The following is a 13,219-nucleotide window of genomic DNA, read 5'->3' on the forward strand; positions in this document are numbered from 1 at the left end:
TCCAAAATCTGAAATCTGAATCACTTCTCATCTTAAGCACTTTGAATTAGGGATGCTTACTGTGTAGTAACAAAAACAATGACAGTAATATTAACAGTAAAAAAAACAACTAATGTCTCTGAAATATCTTTTGGAAGTATTTTACTTGTTTTATGTCATGTAATCATCTTCATGGCCTCTTGGTAGGGGACCTATTATTATTTCCATTTTACAGTTGTAGAGACTGAGGCGCAAGGGGTCTTGCCCAGGTCATACAGGGAGGGATGTCAAAGCTGGAATTCAGTGCTGTCAAGCACACTCCAGTGTGCACTGACTAAACCCCCAATCCAGGCTGCCCCTCTCTTTTTTTTTTTTTTTTGGTACCGGGAATCGAACTCAGGACCTTGTGCTTGTCGGGCAGACACTTATACCGTTGAACTAACTGTGTTCAGTTCATCTTGTCTTAGGTGTTGCACTGATTTGGCGCCTAGTAATTTTCCAGCTACATCTGGGTAGATAATGAGTATACACAACGGGCTGGGAAGGAACAGCTCCTCTGTAGCCCTTGGCTCTGGGGACCCTTGAAGCAGGCCCTCTGCTCTCCTCTGTACTACAGCCTTGTGAAAGCACATTCATTGTTTCCTGCACCTGGACTGATTACCCTCTCATAATATTTGTCCAGTGATAATGTGAACCTATGATGAGGCATCTCTACTTCCCACCTTGCCATTTTTAAGAAAAATTAGTACAAAGCACTGGAATAAGCCTGCTGCTTTCAGGATTAGCCTTAATCTTTCTTTTTTTAAAAACTGTGTTCCCCAAAGAAGATCATTTATTTCTATTTCTTTTCATTTTTAAATGGAGAAATGTTAAGAATTTAGGAATGCAGACACAGATGAAATTATAATGTCTTTCTAAATGCCAACAAAAATGCTCGAAGTCTGATGAGATTCCCTGTGGCATGAGTTTGTTTTAAAAAATCCTGTAATTCATTTTCTTGTTTTTCTTGGCAGACGGAGATACTTTCAGTAACTAACTTGGAGTTCTTCACCTCTGGTCCTACAGGTATTGCCGGGCAGGTATCCATAGATGCCAATGGAGACCGATACGGGGACTTCTCTGTGATCGCCATGACTGACGCAGAAGCAGGCACCCAGGAGGTGAGTGAGGGAGGGTTCTGCAAGGGTGACACCAAGAGCGTCTTTGTTCTGATGTCCAGTAGGCTGTCTTCAGAATAGTCTTCAAATAAGAATGCATTGAAAAGATGGGAGCACTAAGTAAGGGCAGCTCACTCTTGGTTGAGGGCATCCGGGCAGAGTTAGGAAATGGTTCCACATTTACACTCACAGTGGAAACCCTAACTTTCAAGGGGTCAAGAATCGTAGCAGAGTCCTGTGCTACAGGGGCCCTGCATCAAAGATGTGAAATGAAACTGCATTTGCCCTTAAATGTGGGGATGTTTTTCTCCTGGTGTTGGTTATAAACTCTACATGTAGTATTTTAAAAGATAGTGTGCCTTCAGGATAGCATTGTGAAAAGAAAAGAGGACCCGGACACAAAGTAGTCTTTGATGCTTACAGAGGTGTGAACTCTGCTTTGGTTCTCTCAGCTACACATGGAATTCACAGCATCTTCCTTGCGCATCTCACATGACTATTAAGACCAGATAACGTGAAACCTAGAAAAGTACTATACACGACTGAAGTGATAAATATGTATATAAGAATTAGGCAAACATTCAATGTTTTAGCAGGTAATGCCCCTTCCTCTGTGTTTCCTTGTTGGCTCATGCCCAGGATCATTGCTCTGTCACCTTATATGGCTCTGGAACATGGGACTTGCTGTTTTCTGCTTTGTTCAGATATGCCTGGCCTTTGCAGGAGGGGCCAAGGCAGTAGGAGTGCCCCACACACTTTTCTTAGTGAGATTTTTACCTTTTCAATAGCCCAGGGCCTCGTCTGTAGTCGTTTCCCCCATGGAAGAAGTGGGAAGTACTAGTGCTTTGTGATCTTGCAGTTGTGAAGAGTTGGGTAAGTGCTCAGCACGTGCCAGTGAGTCTTATATTTTGAGAAGGAACTGGAACTCTTTTATTATTATAACCCGACATAGCCTGTGAGAGCCTGCTTGGACAGAAGAGAGAGGGCAGATTTTGAGGGCCGCCCAAGAGCCGTGTCTTGTGCCCAGACGAAATAGAAATGAGTCCTGAGAACCTGGATCGGAAGGTACTCCCAGATCCAGGCTCGGGTAGCTGCTTCAACAGTTATCTTGGCCGGAAGTGGAGGCCTGAAACTAAACCATAAGAGTAGTGCTTTTTGAGGGGGTGGAGGAGCTAACTGAAAGGGTTCAGCTTGTTCATGAGGGTGCAACAAGGGAGAATTCATCAGGGTACAGTGTAACCCCCAAAGGTAGCCTGGTAAACAGGAAATCCCTAACAGATATTCTTTAATGCTTTAATTACTTGTCAGACTACCAGAAGGTGTGAAGCTGTCTACCTGTTATATGCTTCACCTGGATATTCAGTGGGCCCTGGCTCTTCTGCATAGGTCCCTGAAGGTTATTTGGTCCTTACAAATGGCTGGCGGTGTGGGCTGCTCTGTGGCAGATGGGTAGGGCAGTGCCCTATGGGAAGATAAGCAAGGAGAAGCTCTGACTTTCAAAAGTGTTTACACAGGAGAAAAAAATCCTCCTGTCCCATCAGGTAGTAGACTAAAGGATACCCAGCGAGAACCAGGGATATAGCTCAGCAGCACAGCGCCTATTTGGCAAGCACCAGGTCCTGAGTTTGATTTCCAGAACCAAAAAAAAGAAAAACAAAAAAAGAATGTCCGGGGAGCTGGGTGTGGTGGTGCATACCTGTAATCTAAACACTTTGGGAGGCTGAGACAGGAAATTTGCAAGTTTTAGTTTCACCTGAGGAATTTAGCAAGAGCCTGTATCGAAACAAAAAAGAAAAGAAAAGAAAAAAGAAAAGACTGTGGATATAGCTCAGTGAGAAAACCTTGGGTTAATTCAATCCCCACCACCTAAAAAAAAGAAGGAAAAGAATATTCAGGGACGACAGACTCCAGTAGGGGCAGACTTTGGGTGGCATGGCCTCCTTTTCCACATCTGCACCCTTCTGCGGTGGAATGACCATGTTTCTCTTCTCCCTCACACATGTCCACCTTGATAACAACATCAGTGACTTTGAATCTTGACTTACCAGGTCCTCAGCTACAGTCAGTCTGTACAAGAGAGGAGTCTGCAGGCTCTGTGCTCTTCTGAAGCACTTGCTGAGATTTCTTGGAGGAAGCGAGCTGAGGAAGTGGCCATCCGGTTTCCTTGGACCCAAAGGCAGCCTGTTTCAATTAGGCTCAGTTGGGGGAGTAGCCGAGCCAGGCTGTGAGCTACATGCCTCCTTTGCAAGCAGGTACCTTTGGCCTTTCCTTTTGTAACTTTGTTTTTTTTTTTGCCTTTCTGTAGGTTATTGGTGATTACTTTGGAAAAGAAGGTCGTTTTGAAATGCGGCCAAATGTCAAATATCCTTGGGGCCCTTTGAAACTGCGAATAGACGAAACCAGAATCGTGGAGCATACCAACAGCTCTCCCTGCAAATCATGTAAGCTCAGCGACTTAACGTGCCGAGTATTTCCTCAGCCTGTGTGAGGCTCCCAAACCTGTTCTCTAGAAGCTCATTCTCTGCAAGTTCTGGTTTCTTTTTCTTTTCTTTTTAATGTGGTGAGACACATGGGAACTATTCACAAACTGGTCCTGCTGTTCTCAGTGGTTTCCAGGTCTTTCTTCCACTCAGTTCTCATCTACAATGGTAGACACCTTCTACCTACTTCTATATCTCTTGCTATCATCTCTTAGGTACCTGAGATTTACGTTTTAGAAGAAAGCAGATGATTAATTATATACATTACTCATGTATTCATCTCTTATGACAAGTCTCATTCTGCTTTTAAACTTTATAGTGATCCTCTAAAGATTCAGATTCAAACACCTGAAAATTTACAAATTGGTAAATAAATGGATTATTTACAAAGAACCTTTATTCATAAACAGAGAAGTAGATGTTCTTATAACTAATTTATAAATAGAAAATTTATTACAAATCACTGCTTTAAAGAGGCTTTTTTGCAAGCTAGTGAGGAAGAGCTAAGTGAATACTGATTACTGTGAAGTACTGACGTTCACGCAATAATTACACGGAGGGGTTGAGGAGGGTGTGTGTTGAGAACATAGTCTCTGGAGTTATTGGCCCTTGATTTGAAATCTCATCCTGTCTTTTGCTGGTTTTGTGACTCTAGGAGATTTCTTTCAACTATGTAAGCCTGAGTTTCCCCATATATAAAATAAAATAAATATACCCAATTTGTAAATCCTGCTTTGAGGAGTGAATGAGTTAATCTACTGGAGGCCATATACTAAACTGTATTCAAAGCTAGCTACTTATTGTTTTTGTATAACTGGGACACCGAACATGATTGTTTCAAGCTGTTATTCCAATTTTCAGAAAGCTATATAGGACATTTTGACATGGAACTCTGGCTTTGGTGAGAGAACATCTAAAAACAGAACACTGACCCAATGAGTTTTCACCAAATCTTCTAGCACTTGGAAGTGTCACCATCCATCTGTGAAAATCAGAAGTGCTGGGTCAATGCCATGGTCAATCCAGTTCTCATCTTTGATTATAAACTCAAAAGGCTGAGGACACATCTGGAATCTTCACTTTCCAGTTTTGCTCAAGTCTGTCTTGAATCTGTTTTTGTTCTTGTTCTGCTCACTTTCTTGTAGCACTGTGTTTATCTAGTAATCTGAAAAGCTTTTTTAAAGCTTTCCATTAGGCATTGGGAAAAAAAAAGAAAGAAAAGGCAAAAGAAATGCAGAATCTCCTTAAGTTTTTCTTTTTGCTTCCAGTGATAGGTTGAGAGACACCTGCCAATAAATGAAATGTGAGGCATTTTCACTTATTTCCCAAAATGAACCCTGATTATCTGTTTCTTTTTTAAGCAGGTGGCCTTGAAGAATCAGCAGTGACAGGAATTGTTGTGGGGGCCTTACTAGGAGCTGGCTTGCTAATGGCCTTCTACTTTTTCAGGTGGGGATTATTTATACAGTTAAAATTTACTCTCCTTTTCTGTTTTGGTTACTTGTTTGTACACACTGTTCCTTGTAATTTGTCCATATCATTTAATCAAAAAGCATGGTGGTTGGGAGAGTTAAGCCAGTCTTTTAGTGTGACCTCAGGTTTGTGGATCAGTGGGTTCACACAGTGGGTACTGGGGCATGGGCTTCCACCGTACCACCCGTGAGCCAGAGAACTGAGGAGGACAGTCTAGGAGAGTGCCCCATTTCCTGACTCATCTGTGTTTTGTATCTGGAGAACTTGCATGCTTCGTTAGCACTACAGCTAAGCTCCAAGTCTTGTAAAATTGTAATATATGCGGATGTTCAAGGTTCTGATGGTTACACACTGTGAGGGTGGTCCATTCTTTTGTAATGTTTGCTGGTTGAGTTTGTGGCTTATTTGTAAGTCTTCAGACTCAAGACTTCTGCATTTTTGCCTGGAATGTAACTCTGGGTGTATGTGATTCTTTGTGGGAACAATCATATTCCTGTTCCTTTGGTCACAGTACACTTCATCTGATCTTTATCTAGGGCATATCCTGGGAGTCAGGCAGAGCTTTGGGGGCAGAATAGACAAGACTTAACCCAAAGGCACCCAGGGAAGAAGGGGAGGGCTTGTTCTATGGCATTTCAGAAAGCATGCCAATTTTCCTCCTTGAATAAGGACATAATGCCTTAGGGCACACTACTTTAATCTCTGAACAGGGTTTCATATTCTGTCACTTCTCATTTATCAAACTAAACCCAGATGTCCCTTAAGGGCACTCTTTGTAAGAGAAGCCATAGTATTTTGCAGCAAATTGAGGTTTTATTACTGCATTCACTTTCCTTTTACCCAGGAAGAAATACAGAATAACCATTGAGAGGAGAAACCAGCAAGAAGAAAGTAATGTTGGAAAGCATCGAGAGTTACGGGAAGATTCCATCAGATCTCACTTTTCCTTGGCTTAAAAGAAGGCTTCTTTTTTTTCCTGCTTGAGATTCCTTAAGGAGATAGATGGATAAAAGTCATCAATGGAACAGAAGGGGTGTTATTGAAGAATTCATTCTTTAAAGCAGTTAGTCATTTCATTTTAATATTTCTTTAGAAGCTCAGGAACTATTATTAATCACCATCTGTCTCCCAGGCTTTCATCTCATGTCAAACAAATATAGGATATAATGTTATTGTGTTTAATGTTTGTAGTGCTTGAGGGTATATAATTAGACTTAAATTTTAAAAATCTGATGTCTCCCTATCTTTGTGGGTTTTGGGGACATTTCACACAAGGATATGAAAAATGTGGTTTTCTTAAATGAAATGTTTTGTAGTTAGAATAAAATCATTCTAACAAGTACAATATCCTTGGAAAGAATTTTACATCCAATAACGAGAAAATGGTGAGAAAAATCCCAATGTTGGAAATCAGCATTGCTCTGAGAAGCTGGTGGGCAACTCTGTGGAGGGAAGTGCTTGGTCCAACGTCTGCACTTAGGTCTGACTCACCTCTCAAGAAGGGATCCTCTCTCTGTTTCAGTGTTCATAAAAGTTACTCTGGAAAGATGTAAATATTAGTGAGATGGGAGGATTTATATACGAAAAGCAAGTCTGCAATGTTTCTGTTTTTGATGTAAAAAGAAGCCCTATTTCACACTAATATTTTACTTTTAAGTATTTTAATCTTATATTTTAATATCAGAAAATGTGTCTATTTTTTCATTTTGAAGGTTAAATTTCACTTATATTTTAAAAGCTTGGATAAAATGTACAACAAACAAATAACGATGAAAGATGCATCTCTTTTTCTCATTTCTCTCTTTCCCTTGGCTGTAGCCAAACACCAATTGCTGCTTTAATTACAGAGATCTATAAAAGTGTTCAGATTATAAACTCTACAGTATTACATCAAGTTAAACTGTCTTTGCATTTTTAACTGTTTTAACTGCAAGTTACTTTAGATTTCTAGTCCTTCTAAATTCTGGTCAAATGATGAGTCTCAGATGAGGAATGAAAAGTTATTGGAATTCTGCAGAGTTTTATAAAGGGAGGTAGCTTGTTTCCTTCAAAAACAACTTAATGAACAGTGAGAATTTGACAGCAGGCACAGAAATGGTAAGCTTAAAAAATGTATACATGATGCCCGCCAAAATTCACAGTGATGATTTTGGTTAAAAGAGGGAATCTAAATTTCTGAACTATATCCCCTTTCATTCAACTCCGCAGAGCTTTGTAGTCTCCCAAACTAAAAAGTTTGTGGTAGGTTTGGTGTAGATGTGAGGAATTTGGGTGAAGTTGGATAAGTATTTGCAGCATGTCTGCTTTGTACCCAGTACTATGCACAGAGGTTTAAACTCAGGTTGGCATCTTTGCTTATCATTAGTGGAGAAAATAGACAGTGAAGGAAGGATGGGAGTCTGTCCCATGAGTGTATCATTTTGTAATATGCCATGAGGTCTTTCCTCAATAACATCTTCAGCAATAAAATAGCTTTAAAAACCGTCCTCATACTTTAGAGGTCATAAATATGGAGGAACACTGGAGAGAGCAAAACTGGGAAGCTTGAGCAATTCCTCAGCAGTGGTGGAGGTCACAGTCTGCGGAGGTGAGTCGAGTGAACGCAGCTCATCCCAGGCTTGGCCTTGCTCGCTTTGCTAGAGGAGACTGCATCTTTTACTCGTGCATCAGTCCCAGTGAACAGATTATTTGCATGGGAGACTTGTTTCCTGCTTGTTTAGGAAGTGAAATGAAGGCTTCTGGGAGGGCAAAATAATGACCTGTGCTCAGCAGAAACAACTACCTTGTAGTTCCCTATTCTGTTTGCAAAGGAAAATCATGCTGAATTCAAGCTATGATGGAAAAAAGAAGGCAAATTCCAGAAATTTTGTTGTAGGAGAGTTTTAAAAGTAAAATCCAAGAAAGCAAAGTATTTGGTGGCTTGAGACTCCTTCAAATGAAAGAACGGTGGGAAGGACTGGTTCCATCTTAGTTATGTGAATCAGACAGCTTATTTCTCTCTCATTTTTATTTTTCCAAGATGCTTTCTATATATTTCAGACATATGAACTCTGTTGTGTTGATTAGAAATTTCATTTTAAGCCCATGTGCTTTTTTGCAGGGGGAAAAACATGCTTCCTGGTTGTAGTCTTTGATATAAACGTTTCTGACCTTCCTAGAATTTACATAGCAGCCCATGAATGCCAACATTTTTAGAGCAAATATCTTTTGTTTCTACTTTAGATAGAGAAATAGTTATAAATTTAATATTATATCCCTAGATAAGATTGTAAAGTAAGAGAGAATTTAGTCTTTAAAAATGGCAGGGTAAATCATGAGTTTTTTGGTATGTGGATATCATTTTCTTCTAATTTTGAAGCAATGTCTAGTGTTCTTAAGGTTGATTGCTTATTTACATTTTTACTGTCTCTTTTTTTCCTTTGAAATCTTTATATGAGTTATCAATACTCTGTTGAGTTTTGAAAACAACATTGAATTTGGAAACCTTTGCTAGGAATGTAGATATTTGGCCCAAGGTTGCCCTGGATTAAGATCTGAAGATTATATTTTCAGATTTAAGTTCTTAATTGCTAAGCAACATCTTTGAAAACTGTTTATTCATACTCTGCTAGTAGCCACACAGTAAGGTACATAGGGTGTTCTTAAATCATGCTGTAAATGTTCACCCTGAAAATCAGGGTGTTCAGATTTCTGATATTTTATCATTTGGTTACACATATGCTCACACTGATATGGGTTAAAATGAACATATACTTTTTGGTGTTGGAAATAAGTACAGGATTTATTACTATCTTAGATTTTAGGGGGTGAGAGGAACCCCCTAAATAAAATCTTGTCCTGCATGACAACTTCTATAGGGAATGATCTCTCTTCACAGTGTGATCACAGGTTTTATGAGGAATTCCCTGTAAACACTGCATTTCTCTGAAGACCTATGAACTTGTCTATTTCTGAACTACAGTCATGATTCCTCAGGCCTTATAATAGTTCTTTACATTTCAGGAGTCATAGTTGATGGAGGGAGGGTAGAAACATATAAAAAGAGAACAAACACCTTCTTTTCTCCTTTCCTTGAGGTTCAAACTTTTGTTTTGGAACACCATGCCACTTCTCCCTGATCACAGGCTTCCAGGACCATTTACCTACTCAAGGTACATGTGCCTTCTTTGACCCTAACTTACCAGTTTTCTTCTGATTGGGACCGATTTTGAGGGCAGTGGAAATCACTGTAGACAGACAAACAGTGATGGATTTGGAAGTAGGTTCTAGTGGCACCAACACCTTCTGCAAATGAGCATATGCTGGCTATTTGTTGAAGTCTCTTTAGGAGATCCAATAGAATATTATGCCATTGGTATTAAGGGAGTGTTTATAAACTCCAAGGAACGAGTGTCTATGTTTCTTGGGACACAAAGAACTCACAACCCAAACGGACACAGTCATAAAGGCAAACGCCAACCAAAATTAGGCCCCTTGATCTATGTGTCATGGGTTTTGTTTAGTTACACCCTGTGGTTCAGGCCTTCATAAGAAGTTGGTAATGAGTTGAATTTCTTGTTCAGTGGAAAAAACTGAAACTGTCTAAAAACACAGGATATGTTTTAGGGGCAGAGTGGAAGCAGCGAGAATGAAATGGTGTTGTTTAGAGGGACCTTTTTTTTTTTTTTCAGTTGGTCTTTAGAACTAAATAATAATAGTAATAGTTTAGTCCCTCTTCAACATCAAGACTCAGCAAGAAGGTTGGAATGTGCTCATAGTTAGAATCTTTTGATCCTCCAAAAGAAATGGGGAAGAGTACCTTTGTAGGCTGCTACTGTCCCTCCCACTCCTTCCTCAGCCAGCCCCACCTACCGCCATCATGATTCCAAGGGTGTGTCAGCATGTTGCCTATGTGGGTGGGAACTTGTGACTAGGTCTCTGTACTTCCTCAGAGGGGAAAGAGGTGATAGTGATGGCTAGAAGAAAGAGGCTGATTTTACTTAGAGCCCTCACACTAACGTGACTACACAGCCCTGGGGACAGTTCAAACCTGTGATGTGTATCTCCTCCAACAAACCTGGCTTTGGTTTTCAGCATACAGATTTCACAAATGTCTCTTGAAGGCATATTCTACAGCTAGAGTGCAGAATTAAAATAACTTTCAAAAGGTGCTGGGTTGGAGTTTGTTCAAATTTCTTTTTTTTCCCCAATTAATTTTATTGGTATATTTTAGATATACATAATGATCACATTCATCATAGGGAATTTGTACCTGTACATAATACATCATGATTCTTCTTTCAAATTTCTCATTAACCACTAATGTTAATTCATACCAAAAGCAAAGCTTTCTAAACCAGCTGATACGGATGATGTTCACGTTTCAAGCTACTTCCAATGCTATGAAAGTTTTCGTTGGGAGTTGAGACTCAGAAGTAAAAATCCATATGTTAAAACAACTCTTGGATGTGTCAGGTGTGGGATGATTCTTCATGGAAAGTTCTGAACAAGTAGAATTAAGAGTTAGCAAAAATGTTTCATTGCTGTGATTCAAAGGTTTAAAGGCCTAAATTTCTATCCATAAGAAACAAAGGGCCACTTATCAAATGTAAGTCATGACATAAACTACTAGTTTGTTGCTGTTATGAAAATAATTATTATTGGACAAAGAAAACTAAGAGAGGGGCGAATTTGGATTTTGAAATGGGTTGTCTTATTTATTGTTCAATGTCAAGTTCTGAAAATGATCAACGTCATGTATCTTACAAGACAGCAATGAAATGTCCCCCAGCAGCACCAAGAGGCTGTGAATTTGTGGACCTTTGTGTTGAGTCCTGGGAATTAGAACTTTGTTTCCTGTGCATAATTGAAGCCAAGAGAACATGGGATAAATGTGGAGGATAAATTCTGTGTGCTTCTCTTCTGGGCCACATTATTCATTAATTTAAATATAGGACTACCAAACAATGCAAACTTATCATGAGTCTGGTAGAAAAGTAAAAGTAAAAGCTGCACAAGCTACATACAACTTATTATTCTAATGTAAGTAGAACTATCTGCATATAATGTGATTTAATTTATTATTTTGTGTAGAAATTAAGAATTAATGACTGTGGATATAACCCCTGTTTTGTGTAATATATTTTATTTCTGGTGCATTTAAAATATCTACTTTATTTGGTGTTTGGATATAAATGTGTATGTGTACTTATAAATGTTTCTAGTAAGCAAGAGTGCCACATACTCTAACAATGTGTTCTCATTAAAAAATACATCCCACCAAAATTTTTTCATGTTTGTAATTTAACCCATATTCACAACTTGTATTCATATGCTCTGAGGACTTTCTTATAGGGTTAATTTAAGTAAAAGATCAGTAGTGGAAATGATGGATTATAATGTTTGAATGACACCCATGAGAGGACTCAAGAACTTCTGCCCAGTAAACCCAGAATTAAGAAAATATTATATTATTAAAATAAAGGACAAACTTTGAATTGGCAGGTGATGGAATAAATCTTCCTGAGTAATAACCATTCTCTGGAGTCTCTACAATTTGAGAATACTGGTTGGTGTCATTGATTTGTGTTATTCCTATCCCTTGTGCACTTTAGAGATCCTAAGTCCATTTTGTCACTTTCAGGAACTGCCTAGGTTCCAGAATGTTAAGCAGAGGGACCAGCTTCCAGCATCTGCAGTTGAGTCTGAGATGCAAAAGCCTTTTCCACTCCCTGTCAACTTCCTCATAATTTCTTTCAAGCCTGAAAAGCACATGGTGATTCATGTGACTGGAGCAATGCTCCCCTGTTGCTGCAGCTGCTGCTGGTGAGGTCCCTGGACTACATCAGAGGCCTCTCACACTGGGTGCCTGTGTGAGGAGGTCCTGCGGCAGGGTGCTGTTTGAGGGTGAGCGACAATGTGGGAGACCTTGATAGCAATAAAGAGTGGAGTCAGGAAACCCCCTCCAGGAAACACATTCCCACTACTTTCTCATATCCCCTTTGGGGCCATGGGTTCCTGGAATCTCCATCCATCCCTACTGCCCCAGTTCCCTCTGATCTTCATGTGTATCCCAAATCTCACAGGCCAATGAGGCCTCATGATTGTGATGCCTCCTGGGCTTCATCCCATGGAGGAGCCCTATGGAGCTCCAAACGTGGGTTTTGGTGTTGACTTACATAGCAATTATTATTGTGAGTGTCTTTTAAAAAAGGCGATTTATTCAACCACCTATTAGCATAGAACCAGAGCCAAGAAAAACAATTCCTTTTGCAGGCCTTGTGCAGCCCTCATGATCTTTAGCTGCTGAAGCCCTTGAGGAGTGGAGTGGAAGAAGATAAACAGTGGGCGCGCATGGGGAAGGCCGTGCTATCTGCTTTGTGTTAGCATGCCGTGCTCTCCTCATGCTAGTTGTCATTTTTGTTTTATAGAGGGGGACACTCTGGAGCCAGACTCCTGGGGTTTGCAGTCTGGCTGTCATCCTTGTAGCTGTGAGAACTTGTGTGAAAATGGGGGTAACACTAGTCCTCCCTGGCTGCTGTGAGGACTTCAGACTTAAAATGCTGTGTGGCACTTTGTGGAAGACGTAATAGAATTGTTAATAGACTTGCCCCTGTCACTGCACAAGGGGACAAACCCATACTTGGTAGTTTTTGAGGCCTTTCAAGACAATAAGAGTCCCTGTTGCTGAAAGTCAGCACCCTCTCCCCAACAATCGATTTCTTTTCAATTTGTCTCAGTGAGAAGTAACTTTGGCCAGTTGGAGAGTGAGATGAAGGACAAGAGGTCCCTTTTTTGTGTGCAGCTTCCCTGGAAAACGTCTGGACAGGATTAAGAGGGGGGCAGTGAGGGCCACAAGCTCTCAGAGGGCCAGATAAACTTCATTCCAATTTGTTGTGTTTTCTCCAGGTGGAGGACAGCTCTGGGCCAGCAGGTCACTGCCTTCTTCTCTCTCCTACGTTCTCCGCGCTGGCAGAGATGGCCCTGTGAATTACTCCCCAGATTTTACCCACTGGGCAGCTCTAGTTGTTTACAGCAGAACCTGCTCCCTCATGACAGAGAGGACTTTCATGTGCCCTAGAGAACAGCTTTCCCACCCTGACTGTGCTCAGCCCAAGTCTTCCATGCGTGCGCTGGTCTTGTGTCCCAAGC

General features: G+C 40.4%; 1 protein-coding gene across 2 annotated transcripts in view; it reads left to right on the plus strand.

Annotated features, from left to right (window-relative positions):
- The window catches only part of Npr3 (natriuretic peptide receptor 3), a 67,950-nt gene extending 56,349 nt beyond the window's left edge, over positions 1-11,601 (plus strand). Inside the window, exons 5-8 of one of the 2 annotated variants that reach the window (XM_005386161.2) lie at positions 1,045-1,139; positions 3,442-3,577; positions 4,978-5,065; positions 5,934-11,601. In XM_005386161.2, coding sequence (XP_005386218.1) covers positions 1,045-1,139; positions 3,442-3,577; positions 4,978-5,065; positions 5,934-6,045 — 431 coding nt within the window. In that variant the 3' untranslated portion in view covers positions 6,046-11,601. The remainder of the gene's footprint in view (positions 1-1,044; positions 1,140-3,441; positions 3,578-4,977; positions 5,066-5,933) is intronic. The other variant, XM_005386162.2, reaches the window with a different exon arrangement.
- Positions 11,602-13,219: the final 1,618 nt, after the last annotated feature.

This window comes from Chinchilla lanigera, unplaced genomic scaffold (assembly GCF_000276665.1).
Source record: "Chinchilla lanigera isolate Chin_1 unplaced genomic scaffold, ChiLan1.0 scaffold00025, whole genome shotgun sequence".
Lineage (NCBI taxonomy): Eukaryota > Metazoa > Chordata > Mammalia > Rodentia > Chinchillidae > Chinchilla > Chinchilla lanigera.